The sequence below is a fragment of the Cyprinus carpio genome, chromosome A16, assembly GCF_018340385.1.
Source record: "Cyprinus carpio isolate SPL01 chromosome A16, ASM1834038v1, whole genome shotgun sequence".
In the NCBI taxonomy this organism is placed as follows: Eukaryota; Metazoa; Chordata; class Actinopteri; order Cypriniformes; family Cyprinidae; genus Cyprinus; species Cyprinus carpio.
Genome location: NC_056587.1, coordinates 17,781,621 through 17,805,505, shown reverse-complemented (window position 1 = coordinate 17,805,505; position 23,885 = coordinate 17,781,621). Strand labels below are relative to the sequence as shown.

The following is a 23,885-nucleotide window of genomic DNA, read 5'->3' as shown; positions in this document are numbered from 1 at the left end:
ATTGCAAGACGTGGATTTGTGGTTAAAAAGTAAATACATTTTTATTTTTTTAGAAAATGACCCTTATTCCTCACCTGGGATCGTGAAGCTGCATTGAAACTGCAATTTGAACCTTAAGCACGTTACCCACCATTGAAGTCCACTTTATGGACTATACAGGGGAAGTCGTGGCCTAGTGGTTAGAGAGTTTGTGGGTTCGAGTCTCGGGCCGGCAATACCATGACTGAGGTGCCCTTGAGCAACCCCCAACTGCTCCCCGGGCGCCGCAGCATAAATAGCTGCCCACTGCTCCGGGTGTGTGTTCACGGTGTGTGTGTGTGCACTTAGGATGGGTTAAATGTAGAGCACGAATTCTGAGTATGGGTCACCATACTTGGCTGTATGTCACGTCCTGTCACGTTTTCTTTTTTTTTTTTTTTTAATATGGAATATGTTCCTCAAAAACCTTCATTTCTTTGCGACTGAAGACAGAAAGCCTTCAGGAAATTTTTATTCTGGAAGTGAACCAATCCTTTAAAATAAATGCCACTTATAATATTTTGTTGTGATGACATTCAGACATTTTTTTTTTATTAGCTGAGATTTCTGTGGCTCCAACAGTCGTGCATGATGCCAGCAAAGCCAAAGTCCTGGGTTCGATTCTCAGGTAATGCAAGTTCAATAAACACAATACAAGTCTCTTAAGATAAATCGTCTGCCAGGTGCATTGATGTAATGTAATATGATGCGTATCAGTCCGCTGAGGTTTATTCTATCCTGGAACACTCACAGGGGACGGAGGGAGATTTTCTCCTTTACCGATTCCAACAATCTCCACAGAGAAAGTGCGGAGCCCTCTGCCCCTTCCTGCCATTGTCTGAGACACAATCACATTATTAAGAGATTTATTTATTTCATATTTAATTTCAATCATATGACTCACGCAGTTAAATTCCCCTACAAAAAAATTATTTTATACCAAATTTATGTAAATATTTTACACAGTTTACTAAATATATATATGTTATGTATTTGTTTAAATCGAAATGTAATATTTAAACACGCCTCGTTCACTCACAATGGTCCGTCCAAATCCCTCTCTATTTAAAACTTCATTTCATTGTGCAACGCATTTATTGGATAATCCGTAAATATTACAAGCAGTTGGTTTTCATGGAAATTCAGATTTTACTTATGTAGAACTGAGCAGTAAAATCACCCGCCAAACATCTGCATATTTGTTTTCGCCCGCTGCTGAAAATATTCCTGCCAGAAACGAGCGCGTGTTCACTTATGGTTCCGCTTCTGTCTGATGTTAAAGTGAGTCATGCAGAACCAGAACGAACAAATCAACAACAATAATAATAATAATAATAATAATAATAATAATAATAATAATAATAATAATAATAATAATAATAATAATAAAGTTTATTTGAACTGCTCTGGTGGAGGATCAAATGCAAAAATATGATATTTTTTTCATCTATATTATATCCCAAGGGCTTATTTGTATTAAATAAATAAATGAATAAATGAATTATTATGTTTGAAACTGTGATCTAAAAAAGGTGAATTATTTACTATGAAACTTGGTGAAATTGATTTTTTTTTTTCATCCAAAAACTATGACTGTCCTACGGTTAAATGTAATTTCTGTCATGTCCAACAGTTAGCCTCATAATAAAGTTTTCTTAAAAGTTAATGTACTTGTTTGCCAGGATCACATAAGCTTCGGGGAAGAGCATGCTTGACATTCCATGTGATGTGTAAAGAAAAAATGAGGGTGAATATTTTATTGTGCATCAAGCTATAATTTTGTCAAATTGTGAAGAAAAAGTGTGAAAATATTAATTAAATGTGTTTGTAGGATACACAAAACATATATAAGATGTTTAAAATTTAATTTTAGAATAGTATCAAACACAAACATTTCCACCACATATAAAATATTTATGACATTTCAGAAAAATCACACAATTCTTCTGTGATGCATGTGTGTCCATGATTGGTCTTTGTTACTTGACAAAGGTTATAAAATCATGAGAGTGAAAAAAGTTTTTTAATTATTATTATTTATTTTTATTTTTTTCCTAAAAGTCCAAAAGCACCAATAATTTATCACTGCAGTTCCATTCCCATCTGTTTAGATGAAGCTGCTCACAGCACTATGCTTTTCTGGAAAACCTGAGAACAGTTGAAATTCAGCTAAATCTGCATTTGTTAGAAAAAAGAGAGAAAAAAAAACAATGAAAGGAAAACTAACCGTGATATTGCTGACTCACAGCCTCCCCCGTCAAAATCAGAAAATATGTGTGTGAGTATGAGAGACGGAAATTAAGCATGTGCTGATTTCAATAAGGTAACCTCATTTAAACAAAACATAACATAAAACCTAAAAACATTAATTGAAGTACTGGGACTTAATATTCAAACTATAATTTAAATCTTAACATGTAGAGCAAGAACACATTCACTATAAACTCTCTCTCTCTCTCTCTCTCTCTCTCTCTCTCTCTCTCCTGCAGCATGTGCATGTCACCGTGGGAACGCTTCTGTTGGAATCCACTGAATCAGTTGCCATAGAAACTGTGTTCAATAATAGCTATAGTCACTGAATTAGTATTTATGCAGTCTGAGAATTGTTTCACACCCCCTGCTTTCTTGCAGAGAGGGCCTTGATATATATTTAGCCCCCCAAAAAAGAAAAAAAAAGTCAAGCAAAAATCCAGATTTATGTTGAGGGAGAATATGCTCCTCTGTTAAATGTTAAATTGACCTAATACATGCCATCTTTACTCTTCAAAGCCGGTATAGAGGCTGCACAAATGCATTTACACAGACTGCATGAGTATGTCGTTAAAGTACTCCAAAAATAAAATTATGAATATAGAACATGCTAAATTCTAAAATAAATGCTCTGTCATGACAACAACAGTCTGCACCAATGCTGCATCATTTACATTCATCACTGGGTGCCTAAGTGGGTCAAGGCTGGCATATTTTATATTTTGCATGGGTTTAATGCGCCATAGCGCCTTTACGCAGAATTTAGAGCAGGCACAGAGGCTGCTCAGAGAAGCCTTAACTTGGCGATGTAAAGCACATACACACATTGCTTAAATGTTTTCATGCATCAAATCACAACAAGCTAAATTTAGTCTATTTCTTAGACAAAACTGTTATTATTATTATTATATTATTATTATTATTATTGTAAACTCATTAAAATTTTCTGCATCAAATTCTATACATCTACAGCACACTATGGCACAGAGATGCATGGTTGCATAAAAAAAATACAAATAAAATAATATAAATAAATAAAATCAGGGAATCATACAATGATAAATTTAAAATGATCAAAGAATTGAAATAATCGAATAAGTTTCCCCCTAAGCAGAGATGGTCCAGTCAGTCAGTCCGTCAGTCAGTGTTTGCTCGGTGAAGCTGGACCTCAGTGCGTCTGTGCGTGATCGTGGGAGCCTCGCATCAGCTCACTGCCCACTCCACGCCCCCGCAGAGTGTCCCAAACTCTCGGTCGCAGGAGGAGAGATGATGTGGGGGGTGTAAGACACTGGGATCAGCAGACAGCAGCTGGATTCTCGGGCTAAAATCAGCCGCTCTGATGGAGTGAAGACCGCAGATACAAGGTGAGACTCTTTCAAGATACTCTCCTGCGAATGTTGCTTTCAAAATGCTCGTCATGTTTAAGATAACATTTATTATTATTATTTCATTTTAATTTTGTATTATTCTCAACTGTGCATGGTCATAATTAAGAAGACTTCAGTCCCTTATATTGCAACGATGTCTTAACATTCCCTTGCACCGTCTTTCTTACTGTTTGCATTGCAAACCACTTAGAGCAATTTTCGAGTCTTTCGATGCTGTGAAGCGCTAACGATTTTCTGTTGGCATGTGCGCTGATCGGAAATGGTTGCTGGCTGCTTATTTTAGGTGTGAGTTGTTGAAGCTAAAAGCAAATGTTTTACTGGAGGAACGATGTGCATGTCGCTGCAGCTGGTCATAAGGCTTTATGAGCGTTCGTTGCGAATTCATGCACCGCAGTTCGGATTCTCAGTTACACTGAATGTCTGCTGGCATTTCCTTAAGACGCTTCTTAAAAAAATCTCTGAAGATTTGCTGGATGTCTAAAGGAGACGATTTAAGACTGATATCAATGCTGCTGTAATGTGCATTTTCTCACTTCACAAAAACTTAAAATTTGAGCGTTTGTGTGGTGATTGGTGCACGTTTGCTCTAACAGAGACTTGAAGTGTGTGTCTGCTGTTTGGAAGTTCATTTGTGGACACTGGAGCTTTGCGTCAGGAAGGGAGCTGACGTGAATAGACGCCAATTTTGATGCTTCAAGACTAAAAATAGTCCTGAGCTATAGATATTTGTAGCTGGCGGTGTGAATCGAGTCTGTAACGCATCAAAATCTGTATCTACCTCGTTTTGCGAATGACATTCAGCACCGCGGACAGCGACACATAAGCAGAATTTTCTCGTTTGATTTGAGTAATATTTCCACTTGCAGAATCAAAACATGATAATTGTTGCTGTTTGCTTTCTTAACTGGTTATATTAGAAGGAAATAATACCATTGTACTGCAATGAACATGCTGTTGACAAGGTTTTTGAACATAGCAATGGAAATACCATGTTTTTGGACATGTACCATGGTAATCTTGGAGTTTATTGAAGCACTGTGTAAATACCATGCCACATACATTAAGTATATAAGGTATGTAGGATAATCTCACTAAAAATGCAAAAAAATGCCCATTGTGTCACTCCACAAAAGAAATTGTATTTTGCATATAGAAAATAAGCCTATTTTTAGAATGATTAGGATTACTGATTTTCTTGACAGTTAAGTACATTTTACACCCCAGTTCTCATTATTGTAATATAAAATGCTTAGTTATTAATGCCATGCTAAAAAAAGATGTTAAGTATTCATTCATAATGCTAGTAGATTATTTGTTGCACAATTTGTTTTTACAATAAAATAAAATAATTGAACAATATTTTTTACTGTATGACAGTAAAAATGTTATTTTACAGAAATGTCAAGGTTATTAATATTTTTTTAACTTTTTATTCATCATGCTAGTAGATTATTTGTTGCATCATCTTTTTTTATTAAATTAACTTTTTTTCTTTGAAAAAAGCATTGTATAACAATTTTTTACTGTAAGACGGTAAAAATACTATTTTACAGTATTGAAAAATATCAAGGAAAAGTAAATGGAACAGTAAGAGAGACATAATCAGATGCATTGAATTAGCTTATTTGTCCTAAAACAAACGAAATGATCCTAAACACATGATGTATCCCCTATATGTTGGACAGTATATGAATCATTGCATTTCTGCATTGATCACATGAAGTCGCTTTCCTATAGGCATAAAACCTATATTATGTTATTTTATTTCTGACATCTGCAGTTCGAGGGCAGAGAAGAATGCATTGGTATGTGGTTGTCTGCAGTAATGTGAAAGGAGACACTCAGATTGCTCTCGAATTGGAGAATTCATTCTCAGCTCTGTAAATCACTGAACACTCAGGCTAGTCGAGTCAAGTGGTTTAGTTTTCATTCATCTCATTACAGACCAAGTGTAGAAGAAAAATGGACTTGGCACTACATGTGAGGCATTGAAAATGACAACAGGACCTAAACATGCCACAATAAACAATATGGAATAAACACACAACAGTTTAGAGGATGTGTCAGGAACGCTTAGGACATTTAGTATGATGGAGATAATCTCATTGCCCCTCTGCAGGATGGTTCTCTTTGAAGCTGCCAATATGAGTGATGAATTGCCTCAGTGGTTCTGATGCGACTGGGTCAAAGGGTCATCGGTGCACCACTGATGGATGCATTTCACTCAGCTGCTGTAAAAGTGATTGCACCTGCCTCGATCCGTGTGATCTAATGAGGAAAACAGTGGCTCAAAGGCACCACGGCGCTGTCTGTGGGGCGACAACGCTTGACTGTGCAGCCCCTTCTAGTCACAGGCCCCCTCGCTCAACCTCAGATGTAGCCTTAAGTCACACACACACACTGCTGTTCCGTAAAACAGAAAGCCAGGCGTGGGGGCTCTCAGAGGCGTGAGAATGAAGACATGATATTAATTTCCATCATCTGTTGGGAAAGCATGGAGAATTAGATACAATTTGTCCCGACAAGACAGCTCGGTATGTTGCCTCCCTCCTCCCATGCGGCACTGAAACGCAGACCCTCTGCAAGTGCTATTCAACATGCTGCAAAATTGGCAAGTTTATTTTGGTCATGTTGAATGGCTCTCCACTACGCTGATGTGTACACACTCAAAGATCCATAGGGAATTCTGGGAAGGGCAAAGGCTTTGTTCAGATGGCACATAAATCCGATATACCTGTCAGATTCAATCTTTGGGACTGTCTGCTTCTCTGTCATTTTTCAAGTGATTAAAATTGGATTGTTGGTGTTTGTTCAAACAGCGTAGGCAATATCTGATATATTTACACATACACCAAATATTGACTGGTCATCCTGACATCCTTCAATACATAACGGATGCAAGAGAAAATGAGTCAAGTCAAGTCTTCTTTATTTCTATAGTGCTTTATACATAGATTGTGTAAAAGCAGCTTTACAGTGAATAACAGGAAAATAACAGAATCAATTATGGAAGTCATAAAGCTACGTGATATGCATCAATAAATCCATAAATCACATTTTTAGTTTCTCTCAAATTATTAAGCATAATCATCTGCAGCATTTGCCCACTGGTTATTTACCCTGAGTGATTTCAGACACAGTTGTAGACAAGTACACTCTTAAAAGTAAAGTTTCTTTATTGGCATCAATAGTTCCATGAAGAACCTTTATCTACAGAATGCTGCCATTATACAAAAGGTTCTTTTAGTGGAAAAAAAGATTATTTAGTTTATTAAAATGCTTTTCACACTAAGAAAGATTATTCTTTTAAGAACTGTTCACTGAAAAATACCCTGGGGAACCAAATGTAGTGCTAAATCATAGAAAAAACACCTTTATTTAACTATTTAACTATATTTAACTAACCTTTATTTTTTTTTTTAAAGTGTACTAGGCAAACCTACTTAAAATCCAATCATATGAAATGTGCTTTCTTTGGTTTGGATTAGGTCTGTTAAAATCATGATTTCATGTGTGTGTTTCTGTGTGTGTGTGTGTGTGTGTGTGTGTGTGTGTGTGTGTGTGTGTGTGTGTGTGTGTGTGTGTGTGTGTGTGTGTGTGTGTGTGTGTGTGTGTGTGTGTGTGTGTGTGTGTTTTGTGCTGTTCAGGCTACAAAATGAAAGAAATTTGAAGTTCGAAATACTGCCTGTCTGGACAAAGCCACAGAAATGTTGACATGATTGAAAGATGATGACAGTTGTTTGTCCACCTGTATGAATTGAAAGAGAATGGAAAAAGTGAGTATGGCATATTCAATATGTCGTGTGTGACATAACATCCATTTTGGAGTTACACAACTGAAGAAACAGACATCTGATTTTTTTTTTTCAAGCAAGTCTTGTTCCGTTTAGCACCAAGACCTTATTTTGAAGTTATTTTGTGCTTGTGTTTTATGGGGTCAAAGACAAAACTGATCAAATGTATACCTTCAATGCAACATAAGTCACTTTGCAAAAAAGCATCTGGCAAATGTAGTGTTCACAATCTCTCCCTGAATTGTACCAGGTGTTGCTTGTTTAATCAGTCTGTGTATAAATAACCCTTGTGGTTCTAGAGTATCTATAAAGTATGCAAATTACACATAATTCAGATGGCACATAAATCCGATATACCTGTCAGATTCAATCTTTGGGACTGTCTGCTTCTCTGTCATTTTTCAAGTGATTAAAATTGGATGTGTTTGTTCAAACAGCATAGGCAATATCTGATATATTTACACATACACCAAATATTGACTGGTCATCCTGACATCCTTCAATACATAATGGATGCAAGATAAAATGAGTCAAGTCAAGTCTTCTTTATTTCTATAGTGCTTTATACATAGATTGTGTCAAAGCAGCTTTACAGTGATTAACAGGAAAATAACAGAATCAATTATTGAAGTCATAAAGCTACGTGATATGCATCAATAAATCCATAAATCACATTTTTAGTTTCTCTCAAATTATTAAGCATAATCATCTGCAGCATTTGCCCACTGGTTATTTACCCTGGGTGATTTCAGACACAGTTGTAGACAAGTACACTCTTAAAAGTAAAGTTTCTTTATTGGCATCAATAGTTCCATGAAGAACCTTTATCTACAGAATGCTGCCATTATACAAAAGGTTCTTTTAGTGGAAAAAAATATTATTTAGTTTATTAAAATGCTTTTCACACTAAGAAAGATTATTCTTTTAAGAACTGTTCACTGAAAAATACCCTGGGGAACCAAATGTAGTGCTTATATGGCATCATAGAAAAAACACCTTTATTTAACTATTTAACTATATTTAACTAACCTTTTTTTTTTTTTTTTTTAAAGTGTACTAGGCAAACCTACTTAAAATCCAATCATATGAAATGTGCTTTCTTTGGTTTGGATTAGGTCTGTTAAAATCATGATTTCATGTGTGTGTGTATGTGTGTGTGTGTGTGTGTGTGTGTGTGTGTGTGTGTGTGTGTGTGTGTGTGTGTGTGTTTTTGTGTTTTGTGCTGTTCAGGCTACAAAATGAAAGAGATTTGAAGTTCGAAATACTGCCTGTCTGGACAAAGCCACAGAAATGTTGACATGATTGAAAGATGATGACAGTTGTTTGTCCACCTGTATGAATTGAAAGAGAATGGAAAAAGTGAGTATGGCATATTCAATATGTCGTGTGTGACATAACATCCATTTTGGAGTTACACAACTGAAGAAACAGACATCTGATTTTTTTTTTTTTCCAAGCAAGTCTTGTTCCGTTTAGGACCAAGACCTTATTTTGAAGTTATTTTGTGCTTGTGTTTTATGGGGTCAAAGACAAAACTGATCAAATGTATACCTTCAATGCAACATTAAGTCACTTTTGCAAAAAAGCATCTGGCAAATGTAGTGTTCACAATCTCTCCCTGAATTGTACCAGGTGTTGCTTGTTTAATCAGTCTGTGTATAAATAACCCTTGTGGTTCTAGAGTATCTATAAAGTATGCAAATTACACTAGAGTACAATTTATTATTTAGAAAACACAGATGTTGGAGTATGCATCTTTTATGCATATCTCTGTACACATTAGCTCTGCTCTAAAACCTAAAAAGCTGTCTATAGTCTACATAGGAAACTATCTAAACTGAAATAAAACTTACAAAATAAACTGCACTTTGGTTCTTAATATCATGACACATTATGAGTTTCACTGGGAGACTGAATACTTGACCAAAGTCAAGGGAAACATGAGGAATGTTTTTACACAGACTTATGATTAAGCAAAGAACACCTGTAAATTATGATCACAGACGAGAGCAATGGAATTAAGCTTCAAAATAAAGGTCATGAAATTAACATTTACGTTCATGCATTTAGCAGACACCTTTATCCTAAGTGAGTTAAAATATGGAGCATAAGCAATTTATCACAGTGCCAACAATATTCGCTTCGTTTCGACAAAGTTGTCATCTAAACATTTCAAAAACGCAAAGTAAAAGCTTTTCCATTTTTAATACATCGTTCGTTGTCATGCAAACATACCCTAAATGAAGACTTTCCCCCCTCCCCCCTTTTCCTTTTTCCCCCTTTAATTCTCTCTGGATCATTTAAAACAGACTGGTCACAATGCACATGTCAGGTCAGGATACATGTAAGGAGACCTGTGGGTTTCAGCAGGATGATCTCCTGAGAGACAATGCCTGCCACATCTCTCTAGTGAGTCTGTCATGGAGATGAGTCATCCATGCTGCACCGTGTGTGTGAGACAGGAGATTAACCTCACCGTCTCGAATCCTGGAGACCCCAGTTTCTTAAAAATTTATTTTTTTGTGATTACATTTTCAGAGAACAGTTCTTTTCTCCCTGTTCCTCTATAGCTCCCATAATCAGTATGCAAAAACAGCATTCCTCTTGCTTTTCTGGGCTGATCTGGCTCAGAAATCACAGAGAATTCCTTAAGAAGGCAGGCAGGACGAGCAGCTTGGGTTCTGTGGGTGTGTTGGTGTGTTTCAGGAGGATATTAATTCTGCACAGCTTGTACACACTCTTGACGTTTCCAATGTTCTTCACATTGGCAGAGATAAAGTAGGGAGCACCGACTCTATTTCTTGGGGGCTGGTCGATTTTAGGGATGGTTGTTAAAGTCAAGTTACAATATAATGTATAAAATATAAATATAAAAAGGTTTAAAGGAAAAATGCATTTTTCCATCCTCAGGCCATCTCTTTTAATCCACAGTTCCTGGCATATGCAGATGATATATGCAATGTTTTGTAAAGCAACACCGGGTGCAGCACAGGAATCATCACTTCCTAGAGACTCAACATATGGTTAGGAAACCATATTATACAAGTCAAATGAATTCATATCATTATTTAAAAAAAGGCAATTTTTTAAATGATTGTGCTGTTTTTATTTATCAGTTATTTAAAGCTGATCAAAGTACAGGTAAAATTCAGTGTATATAAGAATGTAAATTTATTAGGCAATACATTTTATTATATACTGTACATACACAACTGTTCAAAGGTTTGGGGTTTGTAAGTATTTATTTATTTTTAATGTTTTGGAAAGATGTCTCTTATGCTAACCAATGCTGCATTTTTTGATCAATAATAGTATTGTAATTGATGCAAAGCTGATTCTTCAGTAGCCATTACTCCAGTCTTTAGTGTCACATGATTTTTCAGAAATCAATCTAATCTGCTGATTTGCTGCTCAAGAAACACCGATTATAACCACCAATGTCGAAACAGTTGCTGCTGTATATTTCTGTGGAAACTGTAATACATTTTTTCAGGGTTCTTTGATAAATAGTTTGTTAAACATTATAATTCTCTATACTGTAATAGGCTGTTATCCATTATGTGTTATCCTAGGCCAGCATAGGTCTCTGCTTTATATAAACAGTGCTCAGGAGCGCATGCAGCTAGAGGAAGACCACTAGGAATAAATCAAACAAATTATATATAGAAGAATAAAGGTCTCATAGTCTTCAGTTAATCCGACTGTGAAGGAATAGACCTAGTTTAGACCTTGCGCAGATAATAACTCTCTTGACGGCACCAGCATCCATAGCTGAACCTCCCTGACAACCCTCTGTGACAATACATGGTCGACCACCAACTTATAGCCAAACTAATTTCATCCTCCTTTCCTCCCTGTACATGTAGCTCATTGATTAGTTTCTGTTTGAGAAGAGGTAGGGCTTTGTCCTCACAGTGCCTATATCAGTATGCTATGTGACTTTGGGCTCATTGAATTTCAAATAGGTTCAAGCTGATTTTGAAGGCTGCGGCATGTTAATTATGCTATTATTGGAATCGATGCCCTCCTGCCACACCCCCTGTCGTTTGCTCTAATCATCTTACCAAGATAGTTAGTGTAATGATCTGATGGCCCACGTTCCATATAGCTCATGCATTGCATAATGGGAATGTTTCTGATTGAGGGTGAATGTGCACCCGAAAGCATGGGATATTTTAGGTATTATGATCATCTTTCACATTATCACTAGCTCGCACATTTTTATTTATTTATTTTCTTTGTCCAAAAAATATCCTGTACTGTCAAGAACAATTGTTAAACATTGGAAATATGGTTTATTTGCCATACCTTGCAATTGCAATACATCTGATAACAAATGAAAAATAATTTCAAACAACATAATGTTTATGTTAGTAAATGCCTGGTATCTGTGTATAAGGTGAATGCATGTCATAAATTATTTGTACATTTGCAGAGCTGACTGAGCTTGTCACATGTCTTGATGCTCTTTGCACCACTCAGGAATTCAATTTTCTTTTCTTTACTGGACTGCCTTTATCATCTCTCTCCTGCCTTCATTACAGAAAAGGCGGAGAGAAGACTGTTAAAGAGTACAGGATAGTACAGAGTGTCAGTCCACAAGACACTGTGTTCAGAACACAACCGAGTAAGATGGCAAAACCTTAGAATAAGACTGTATACATTAACTTTAGTTAATGCATTGGACTCATAGTTAAGTGTTACTAGTGAGACAGTATAAAGAAATTAGAGAGTTTTGTGTGCTGTGGATAATTAGGTTTTGAATCTGATCAAAATAATGTGCTTTTAGATTTCAGACTTTGTTTGATTAATTTGTGTTGTGTGCCATTTAGAACCAAATTGAGAATGCCTGTTAAATTCCAGGTAAATTCCTGAATTTCAACTAAATTTACTTTGAGATATCAAACAGGATGCATAATTGCCCTTCATTGTAAGGATTAAAAATGAAAATCAGTTAATTAGTGTTAACTAGAAAAGCAAAGTTTGTCAAATGTTTAAATGTTGGCTTGACAAAGCCTCATTTGAAAGGAAAGAGATAGATAGATAGATAGATAGATAGATAGATAGATAGATAGATAGATAGATAGATAGATAGATAGACAGACAGACAGACAGACACACACACACACACACAGACGCACAGACACACAGACACACAGACAGACTGAATTTGTGGAAACTTGGTGCCAGATCAGTGTCTGTGATTTTGGAGTTGGAAGTGTTCTTTAACCAATAGTCAAAATGTCAAACAACCCCCCATGATAAATCACTTTTATTTGTTTTCATTCCAGGTTCACCAGAGTCTGAGCCGGGATGACCCAATAGTTCTGAGGCCGGAGGAGGAGAGAGGTTCAGGGATTTTAGAGGTGGATAGCGAGACATCATGGGTGATGGAGGGGCCTTGCACACAGAGGGCAATGCCCTTCTGAAGGCGGTGTTCCAAGGTAAACTCCGCCTCACTCGCCTCCTCCTGGAGGGCGGAGCCTATATCAATGAAGGGAATGAGCGAGGGGAAACGCCCATAATAGCGGCCTGTCTGGCGGGATACGATGAACCACAGAACCGGCAGAGGATGGTGCGGTACCTGCTTGAGAAGGGAGCAGACCCAAACATCCCTGACAAATCGGGTCGGACCGCTCTGATGCATGCGTGTGCAGAACAGGCAGGCAAAGAGGTGGTGTCACTGCTGCTGGAAAACGGCGCTGATCCCAGCTTAAAAGATTACTCTGGGGCCTCGGCACTCGTACACGCCATCAATAAGGGTGACAGGGACACTCTCCAGGTCCTGCTGGATGCCTGCAAAGCCAAAGGTAAAGAGGTAATCATAATTACTACCGATACATCTCCCTCTGGCACTAAAAAGACCAAACAATACCTGAACTCCCCACCTTCTCCGGGTATAGTGGACAAGCTCTCCCCTGCTTGCATGTCTCCATCTGAGGTGGAGATCCATACCTCTGGCTCTGCCCCCGGTGAGGAGGATGAAGGTATCTTCAGCTTCGCCATGACTTCAGCACTCCCACTACCCTCCAGCAGACCACAAGGGGAGAGGAGACCACCACCCCGTAAGCTTCTGAAAAGACTAAACTCTGAACCATGGGGTCTGGTGGCTCCTTCTGTACTTGCTGAGAGAGCGGAGCGGATAGAGGGTGATTTAACAGAGGAGGACAAGTTGGTTTCGGAGATGAATGGGATAACAGTTTCTGGTCCAGGCAGACCTCTCCTGTCCCGAAGGCACAGTATCGAGACCCATGACCCATCTTCTCCAAAGCTGATGGACCGGTCCTGTTCGGAAGACTATGCAGCACTGTGTGGCTCTTCCTGGGCGGATAAAGTCCATCAGCACCAGTCACTGTATCGCAGAAACACAGCCCCTGAGACTCAGGACAATGTTGCTCAGGCACCAACGGGGATCCGTGGCTTACCACACCCCAAACTCACCCGCATGGAACATTACGAGTCGGACACCCACCTGTGCCCTGCCTCCATCCCTGGATCTCCAGATTCTGGACGTGTCTCAGTGGAGCGGCGCAGGTACAATGCCTCTCCCTTGTCGCTGCTCACCAGCTCTTCTCGAGAGTCTCTGGAGAGTATTCCCAACTCGGTGTCTCCTATCACAATGCGGCGGCGTCCAACAGGACTGTTGGAACGGCGGGGATCAGGCACTCTCCTTTTGGACCACATCTCCCACACAAGACCTGGGTTCCTTCCTCCTCTCAACGTCAACCCTCAGCGACCCATTCCTGATATCCGAGCCAACGGAAAGCCCACTTCTCCCGTTCACTCAGGGAGCAAGATCCTGCTGCCGGTCGCGCCATCGTCCCCAAAACGTGGACCAGACTTCAAGATGAAGAAGAAACTGATGAGACGACACTCGATGCAGACAGAGCAGATGAAGCAGCTTTCGACTTTCCGGGAAATCCTCACAGAAAAGGTGATGGAGATGAATGGAGATTGAGGGCAAGAGAGAAGGAGAACAAGAGAGAGAGAGAAAGAGTCAGAGCTGGCCGAGAGTTTTCATCACCGGGTTCATCTACATCATCTTTGAGGCAAACCTTCTCTGGTCCAGTTGAGCTCCTTTTGAACTTAATACATACATCAAAAATATGTATTGTGGAGACAAAACCATCTTTGAATCCAGACAGTGAAAGAGAAAATGAGTCACGGTCATTCAAGATCATAAAAGGGATCAATTATTCCAAATTTGGAGACCCTTCTAATGTTATTTAGGGTTATTCCTTGATCATCGAGATTGCTTGAAGATGGACCATTAGTGTCAACGGAAGTGCTGTTGGTGTTTGAAATTGCTGCAACCCTTAGATGAAACCTCACAGATTTTGTGTTCTACAGGTTTCTCTAAGTATTAGCGCTGTTATGGCTATCAGCCTTTTTATTTTTGTGCACTGTCAGAAAAAAAAAGTGCAAAAATTGTACCTTTAGGGGGTACAGCTGCTTGTTGATGGGACAGTACCCTTAAAAGGACCCATTTTTACTTTATCTACCCCCAAAAGGTGCATATTTGTACCTTAGAATAGTAATATACATACTTAAGGTACTACTATACATCTTTTATGGGGTAAATAAGGTACAAAGATGACCCAATAAGGGTCCCAATAAGCTGTTGTACACAATTTTTGCATGTTATTTTCTGTGATGATCCTGTGGAATAATTGGGTTAATACTCTTAATATTCCTGATAACATGCACATCCCTCTGTTTTCCTTAGGTAACAACATCAAATGTAGTTCAAAACTCTAAAATTAATTTCTTTTGCCATTACAGTACAGCTAAATTGATTCAATAGTTTCATTCAAATGTGAATTGAATTTTACTTACTTGTACATAATAGTGCTCAATTATTTTTAATGCAATATTTTTTTTTCTGCGTGATTGTTTTGGACTAAAGGTTAGGAATTGTAGTCCTTGAAGGACTTTTAATTTGACAATGACAAGCTTCCTGATTTTTTCCACAGGTACTAGACTGCTAAATATTCCTGTAACAAAATGTAACACACTTCTGAAGAACATTTTATTGCATTATGAAAGTGCAATAAAATACTACAGGAATCAATTAACATAAAAACATAAAAAAAGCTATATATCTAAAAACATAATTGTACCAGTTAAACATACTGCATGTTTCAGGGCTTTTGGATGGGTCGTTTATCTTTCTTAAAGTCTTCTAAGTGATACAAAATAAGTGAAGTGCAATTCTTGAAACTCAAAATCCCAAAGAAACTCTACAAAGCCCATCCAAAACCACACAGATCCACCCTGACCCGACTCAACGCAGACTCCCTCTGTAGACACAGAGCACAGATATTGTGTACATACTGTACAGAGTACAAATGTGTCTCAAAAGTTTAAACGTGCAATATTCTATGCTGCCTCAGCACTGATTTCATATTATTATTGTGAATGTGAACAATCACTTGGACGTGTGTCTGTGGTAACATGCTGCAGTAAATAGTTAAAGACGAGCTGGGAGCTCAGTTTACATTCAGAGGAGGAATCTCTGCACAAAATACATGAGAATCAATTTCCCTAAAGAGCTGCAGTGCACAGTGTATCCGTGTCAAACACATAGTTTAACTCAAGCTTATGATGTGAGTGAATTTAGTGCTTCTGCTTTGAGATGTTCTATACTTGATGTGAATTAAACTTTTAGTGTACTTGAAATGTATCATGAAAACAAAAAGAGGAATATTTTTTTATGCCTGTAGGGTTTTATTCTTGTTGTTTTTTATTTTTATTGAAACAAATTTTAATGTTTAATACCGAATTGTTGGTGGTGCAATTTCACTTTGACGTAGCTTTTTGTGTTCCAGGATGTTTGTAGGAAATAATATATGAGCAGCCCGGAGGTCAATGGTTACAGCAATCTTCCTGAAAACGATCGCGATAAAACACAACTGTCCGACTGATATCCAGATCTCTGACTACCTAGCTCTTTGTTATCCTGATGCGATTACGAGAATCTTGGCACTTTGCTGTGTATTCATTGATTTTAGCGATTCTCCTCCTTTCATTTAACACACAAGCAAGATAACCGGGAGTTTGATTTGTTTCTAAATGTTTGTATCTAAATATCTCCATTATTTCTGACCTGCTGTACAAAAACATCCATTTAAATGAGTTGAAATTGTGTTCAAGTGTACCTGAAAAGATGTTAATAGTGTAAAGGGTGTTTTAGGTGCTGTATACAATGGACCTCTGTCTGTGCTGCACTGTTGTTGGGTAGTTTGAGCCGTACCCCAGTGTTCTGCTCTCCATTCACATATAGAAGGGTCACAGTTACAGTGTCAATGCATCATTTCATGGATTATGGATTAACTATTTCTTGTTATTTTGTATGTTTAGTGTGATACACAGGTCAAATGTAGTAAACCAAATAATTTTAAAAAGTATTAAATTATTTAAAACGAAAATCCCTGTCGTGCTACTTCTCTGAGGTGATCATTTTCTTCAAGAGCTTTTATCTGCTTTGAATAAATCCAAGACTGAATCATTAATTTATCATAAATCTGTGGTTCTCAAGTGGTATGTTTAAGGTTTGTTCTAATAGGGTTGTGGACAGGAAAGAAAAATGATGCAAAATTTTGCTAAATGCTAAAGCAAAACTTTGCAGAATGCTCACTTATGAGGGTATATTTTTCTCTTGGGAATGATGTTCATTTAACTGTTAATGTTTTCTTTATATAAAATGAACAAAGTATTACTTTTATTGAGTACAGAAATTACTACATAAAAACTACATGTTCAGTCAACTGTTAAATCCATCGTATGCTTAAGTGCTCAATGTATGTGTTGTCAATTGAACGCATACACATTAGACTAAATGTACTTTAGAAATCTTAGTACAGTTAAATCAAAAATTGTCAAGTTAACATGAGATTTGTTTTTATGGGAATTATGTCATTTTGACATTTCTGAGTATTTGTGTACACTCTACACTAAAATTCTGTCATGGATGAGTGTTCAGTGGTGATTTTAGTGATTATTTATTATTTTTTTTAATATATACACACAGTACAGAGATTGATTACAGCAGTTAGGAGAAAGAAAAATTTCCAATTTACAGTCACTCTCTGCTAACATAACACATAGTGCATACATATCTTAATACAAATATCTTAATACTTCATATTATATTATATTATAATTATTATTCTATTATTATACTTATTCTACTATCATGCTATTAATACACTTACAAAAATGACCAAAGACAGCAAACAACAGAGTGGCTGTGACAGGGAGTTGTTTTTTGTTGCTCTCCATGTCTTACTCCATTACCTGAAACAAAACCATAATTAACTGTTATTTATTTATCTAAATATATTACACATAGAGCAAATTTGACTGATTATATGAATAAACATTTAGCAAATCTTAGACTCTAATCTTAGTACCGTAAACCAGTCATGGAGCTGCATCTCCTCCAGGATAAGTCTCCGCTGCGGATCAGGCTGCAGACAATCGCAGATCATCCGGCAGCATTCTGTTCAAACAGGTGAGAGAGATGTCTGATTATTAACTTATATGTTACACCTTTTATATTTAGATTTCAAATTGCATACCTTCATATTTAGAAATCAAATGGTCCAACTTTGTTCTTTGATGAAGATCTCACCTTGTGACAGGTCAGGTTCGGACCAGTCATTCTCACTGATCCTGTGCAGGTCTTTGTCATCTGGATAATACCCATACAACATCATGAACAGCAGGAACCCTAATGACCAAACTGTCGCTGGCTTTGCATGGTACCTGCCGTCGACATCAAACTCCGGTGGACAGAACATTTCTGTGCCTAAAGGAAGAGATTTTAATATTTAATGCATTTCTACAAGCAGAATGTGTTCAGTGAACTAAATAACCTGCTAGCAAATCAAAAAACATACCATTGAAGGCAATGTAGGCGGAGTCCTTCATGAGCGTGCCGCACCCGAAGTCAATCAACTTGACCTCCAACGTGTCCGGGTTCACCAGGAGGTTCTCCAATTTAATATCACGATGGAAAACACCACGCTCACAGCAAATGTTAGCAGCATGAATGACCTGCAACATAACATGTCGTGCCATCTTCTCATCAAGCCTTTGTCGGAGCTTCATGAAGTTAAACATGCTCATGCTAGGCATGGGCCGCTCCAAGACCATGACGTAGTGGTCCGGGTCATCCTGCCAGTCCAGAATTTTAATTATCTGTAAAACGCTGTGGCCGTTATTGGCCATGAGTGTCAGGCCGATCTCTATGGGGAGCCGTCTGGAATGACCAGGCTAAAAGAAAGAACATATGATACTTAGATGGAGTTGCTTTCTCAGATTAACAAGAATATAAGATGTTAGAAACTGAAAATATAGAGAGCACAGGCAACTTACAACTCTGATATATCGCATATCTGGTGTCTTGTCAGCAATTTTCAGAGCCACCTGATCAATAAAACAAAGAACGAACAATTAGCACAATGTGCACAGAGATCATTCCAGTCATGAATACTGAACAGGTATGGAAAAAAATAAACCTTCAGGCCATCCTTGCATCGAGTTCCTGCATGCACATAGCCTCCTTCACCCAGCTTGTGGTCGAATTCATATAGCCAAAAAATGTGGCCTATTAAAAGATGAACGAATGTTGAGCATTAATTTTTCATGCATTTTAGAATTTTAAATGACATTTTGTTATTCTCATTGTATTTATTATTCTTACTGTTGTCTGGCTCCTCTGCTTCATCTTCTCCAGAGGAGTTATCGGAGTGTGGACATCCTGAGGTTGGAGGACGTCCTGCTCCAGCTTCCTCAGGAGCAGGGAGGACTTCAGAGACTGGAGCTTCTCCAAGATCATGAATCTCTACAATCTGCTGTAGAGAAGTCTGATCTAAAGAGGGGAATAACAGTAATATGAATCAAATCACACAAATAATATGAATGAAATATTGCATACTCAAATTAGAGTGGTTCTTCATTTAGGCAAGCCTTTGAAAAACTGAGAATGTGAGAATGTGTGTATTGTTTTAGATTATGGCAGTTATCTTACCCTTGTCCAGGTCTTCCGCCTTGTCCTCTTCAGTCAAACTAACTGGAGTGTGGACATCCTGAGGTTGGAGGACGTCCTGCTCCAGCTGTTCCTCTACAGCAGGGAGGACTTCAGAGGTTGGAGCTTCATGAAGATCGTGGATCTCTGCAATGGGCATGTGTTGTAGAAAAGTCTGATCTAAAGTGGGGAATACTAATAAAATAAATAAAACATTGCATACTCAAATTACGGTATTTTTTCATTTAAGGGCACTTTTGAAAAAAATAAAAATAAATTAGGCCTAAATAAACATCTCCAAACAATGTAAATCAATTTATTTAACTGGGAAAGTGGGAACTGGATTAAGGCAAAGGAAATTTAAAATTTAAAGAGAAAATACCAATAATATGAATCCAATCACATAAGTAATATGAATGAAATATTGCATACTCGAATTAGAGTGCTTATTTATTTAGGCAAACCTTTGAAAAACTGAGAATGTGTGTATTGTTTTAGATTATGGCAGTAATCTTACCCTTGTCCAGCTCTTCCGCCTTGTCCTCTTCAGTCAAACTAACTGGAGTGTGGATGTCCTGATGTTGGAGGACGTCCTGTTCCAGCTGTTCTTCTACAGCTGGAAGGACTTCAGAGGCTGGAGGTTCTTGATAAAAATATTAACAGATCATTTTTTTTTTCAGACAATGTAAATCTATTTATTTTTGAATTAACATTCACAAATATTGATATATATATTAAGTTTTGGTAATGACACCTTAAGCTACACTGTATCTTAAAAATCAGAAGTTATTTTATTATCATTGAATTAGTGTTATTAATATTAATATATATTTTTAGTTTTACTTTTAATTTTAAATAATTTTAAAGTGTTTTTGTCGTTTTAATTAATTTTTGTTTTGTTTTTAAATATGTCTACGCAGTTCACTTTTATTTATTTATTTTTGTTCTGGGCCAGTTACAATAGAAGTTTTAAGAATCGCACTTGAATCTAAACTTCTATCATCGGATGTTTTTACCATCAGTAAGTCTCAGAAACGATCCCGCGAGGTTCACTTTCTCAGCTTTAGCCACGTTATATGTCCCAGCTCTTCGGTGAAAAAAGTGAAGAAGGCGACATCCAAAACCTTTTCTTCTTTTTCTCTCGTCTCCCTGCCTCCTTTCTCCCTTCATCGATCGCATCAGCACCACCGGGCGTCTCATCGAGCCGATGAGGATGTATTTGGGCAGTGATGGCCGTGTTTCTGAGCGGCACACAGGGTTGGGGTTCGTGTGCTCGCTTCACTTTAAACACTTTCTTTAGTCGTGAAAACAGTCCCATGATAACAGGGTTTTTTCCACTCTAACAGAATACTCCGAAACTTCAACCAACAAATTGAGCTAATGAGTTCCAAGCCTTTAAATACTAAAATTTTACGCATTCTATTTGTTTCGTGACGTCACAGGGGGCTCATGCAGATATAAAGTACAGTTGGAATGTTTGAAATGCATGACCTGTTACTTTTGAATAATAACATTCACAGCTAATACTATAACAACGTGAGCATGTTCTGTTTTATAGATCTAGCCTATAGGTTATGTCAAAATAAATAAATAAATACTTAGCTTTTTTTTAAATGTAATTTTAATGTCAACTGAATTACATTTGTTAATTTATTATTATTATTATTATTAATAATAATAATAATTAGTTTAGTTTAGTTTAGTTTACCAAATCATTGTTGGTTCAATTAAATATTTTAAAGTGACATAGAAATCTCCTCTCTTTTTACCTCATCAAAAAAAATTAAAAAAAAACAGACAGACTCAGCTGTTTATTTAAACCAGTAATACATTTTGGCATTGTTGCCATTTTATCTCATCACTTTGTTTATCTTATTTTATAAGATAAAAACACTAAATACACTGAATACAACTCTAAAATCAACAATTGTTGATTTAAAATGTAAAAAAAATGATCACGCTAATATGGGATATGTTTTTGTGTGAAGAGACTTTTTTTACATTTCAGAATATTTGTGTAGCCTACACTCTACACTAAACGTTGGTGCAGTGAATGAGTTGGGATTTACAGTGTATTGTTTTCTCACATCAAAATCCACCAACATATTTGAGGAGGATTAATTTTGAATGTTTTTGATGGGTTGGGTTGCAGTATGACACAAAACCAGTTTTATACAATTAATGAATGCTTCGAGTTTAAGAATGGTTATTGAAATAGAGACAAAGGTATGGATGTCTGCCTGCTGCTGCTTTACCTTATTCAATGAAACCAAGCATTCATTCCAGACTCTGGGCATCTTCCATAAACAAAGACGGAGAAGGAGTGACCTTCATCCCAGAGGAATTGCTCTTCTCATCCAATCTCAGAACCTCTGGTAGTCTCATCTCTTCTCTGTTTGTTAGACACACAGCAGTGTGAGCGACACCTGAGAGCACTTGTCCTGTAAAAACACTGCTTGTCAGTCTGACACACACACACACACACACACACACACACACACACACACACACACACACACACACACACACACACACACACACACACACACACACACAGCTGTATTTTATTATTACAACCTCATTTTCTGGTGCTCTCCTATCACTATCATCATACCTTTGAATTGTAAACTGTTGGCAGTGCAGCAGAGTTGGGTACAATCACAGTATTTTGTACAATCACACTAGATCTGGTTCTGTCATCAGGGGCGTCGGACTGGGGGTAAAACCAGTACTGATTACCAGGGCCCCAAAGGAAGAGAGGGCCCTTGAAAAGTCTGGAATATATTTTATTTTACCTGGATATTTTCATTGTGGGGTCATGGGGGCCCATCAGGACTGCCTATGCATAGGGCCCAGGATCTTGTGCAACCCCCCTGTCTGTCATAAAACTGAATGTTGTCTTGCCGACGAGCCACTCTTTGCTAAATGACCGAGACAGAGATTAGCACCTATATGGCACATTTGTTTACATCCATGTGAACACATTTCATCCTTTCATCATGTTGAGAGGAAAATGTAAAAAAAAAAAAAAAAAAAAAAAAAAAAAAATTGACTAAGAAGTCTGGGCTGTGTAATCTGTACAAAATACAGGAATATGTCTATTTACTTTTAATGCTTGTTACAGTTGCTATTGATAAAATGCAATGAAAGCTGTCAGAGACAATTTTTGATGTTTTATGTTGACTTTATGTACAGTAAAAAAAAAAAAGCACCTACAATGGAAGATGAACATACTTCTCCCAAACTTGAGCAAACTTACCGTGAGCAACTATAACTTTACATTGTATTTTCATTTACATTTAGTGTAAGTTTAAGTGGAATACAACAGTATTTAACATACATATATATAATATATAAAGTAACTAGTTTATGTTCATATTTTAGCTGGGTTCTTGATGATCTTCTGTTCTTCGGTCCTCAGGTCTTGAACAGATGGTATAGATGCCTATCAATATTGTATCAAATTTTCTTGTTTTAGAATATTATATTATTTTAAAGATAATTCTCTAATGACTGTGATTTTATCACTTCTTTTAGTATAAACAAACCATAATTTCTTCATACAACAAAATAACAAAATATCTCACTTACCGTCTGGTACAGGCTGGTGTCAGCCACAGAGATATCAAACACAAAAGAAACCAACTGTCACTGTTTACACTGGAGCTGAGATCTGGATTTCTACAGTTGCTCAGGTCCCACATGGAAAACTCTCTCTCTCTCTCTCTCTCTCTCTCTCTCTCTCTCTCTCTCTCTCTCTATATATATATATATTTATTTAATTGTAAATAGGGACAAGCGACATTACTATTTTCTAATACAAAGCTTGGAAAGTTAATGATTGTTTGATCTGACAGTCACAATGCATAAGATCTAAAGGGCTAAACTAAGATTGTATTGGTAATTTTTATTCCACAAAATGCACAATATAGTGTCTTCCTCCAATTGCATGTTCATTCAGGTAAGCAGTAGGACCATATAAAAAAATTGCTCAACAACCTAAGGAAAATATTCACTATATTAAGAGATTACCTTTTTTCTCTTGTCTTAGGTCTTGTCATTTTCATTTTCTCTCTTTTCAAGTTGTAGCCTAATCTAGGAAAGAAGCAATTTATGAGACTCCACCTCCTAAATACAGTTTATGCAGAAAATGTTTCTGCTGCTGCTGTTAGTGGCTCAGTAGCACCGACTTTAAAAATGCAACTGATTTTTTAAGGGGCTAGAAATTGCCTCTAAAATAGTTCACTGAAGGTGCAGAAGGACATGGATTGTAGCTGGGCAGTTGTTCAGAAAGACCTAGTTTATAACTTAATGGAGGTGCATTAGTGGATCATAGTTTGGAGGATGTGTAGAATAACTTGGATCGTAGTTTGGAGGTGTTGCTAAAGGACTTGGGTTGTAGTT

The 23,885-nt window shown here is 37.2% G+C and overlaps 2 protein-coding genes across 2 annotated transcripts; one reads left to right on the top strand and one right to left on the bottom strand.

The window, feature by feature from the left end:
* The first annotated feature begins 3,346 nt into the window (after positions 1 to 3,346).
* On the top strand, positions 3,347 to 15,670 carry LOC109053423 (ankyrin repeat domain-containing protein 34A-like). Its single transcript, XM_019070813.2, has 2 exons — positions 3,347 to 3,632; positions 12,742 to 15,670. The coding sequence occupies exon 2, from the start codon at positions 12,834 to 12,836 to the stop codon at positions 14,406 to 14,408; it is 1,575 nt and encodes a 524-aa protein (XP_018926358.1). The 5' UTR covers positions 3,347 to 3,632; positions 12,742 to 12,833; the 3' UTR covers positions 14,409 to 15,670.
* Positions 15,671 to 17,501: 1,831 nt separating this feature from the next.
* Positions 17,502 to 21,075, bottom strand: LOC109091867 (serine/threonine-protein kinase pim-2-like). Its single transcript, XM_042773354.1, has 10 exons — positions 20,498 to 21,075; positions 19,999 to 20,124; positions 19,485 to 19,661; positions 19,158 to 19,325; positions 18,973 to 19,061; positions 18,830 to 18,880; positions 18,352 to 18,727; positions 18,084 to 18,260; positions 17,863 to 17,951; positions 17,502 to 17,746 (listed from the first exon to the last, which is right to left on the bottom strand). Exons 1-10 carry the CDS (start codon positions 20,679 to 20,681, stop codon positions 17,735 to 17,737), a joined length of 1,449 nt encoding a protein of 482 aa, XP_042629288.1. The 5' UTR covers positions 20,682 to 21,075; the 3' UTR covers positions 17,502 to 17,734.
* Between the last annotated feature and the right edge of the window lie 2,810 nt (positions 21,076 to 23,885).

Coding starts and splice junctions, on each gene's coding strand:
- LOC109053423 (XM_019070813.2), top strand. CDS start 12,834: ATGGGTGATGGAGGGGCCTTGCACACAGAGGGCAATGCCCTTCTGAAG.
- LOC109091867 (XM_042773354.1), bottom strand. CDS start 20,681: ATGAGACGCCCGGTGGTGCTGATGCGATCGATGAAGGGAGAAAGGAGG. Junction 19,662..19,998: donor GGCGGAAGAGCTGGACAAGG/GTAAGATTACTG, acceptor TCCCCACTTTAG/ATCAGACTTTTCTACAACAC. Junction 17,952..18,083: donor CGAACCTGACCTGTCACAAG/GTGAGATCTTCA, acceptor CTGTTTGAACAG/AATGCTGCCGGATGATCTGC.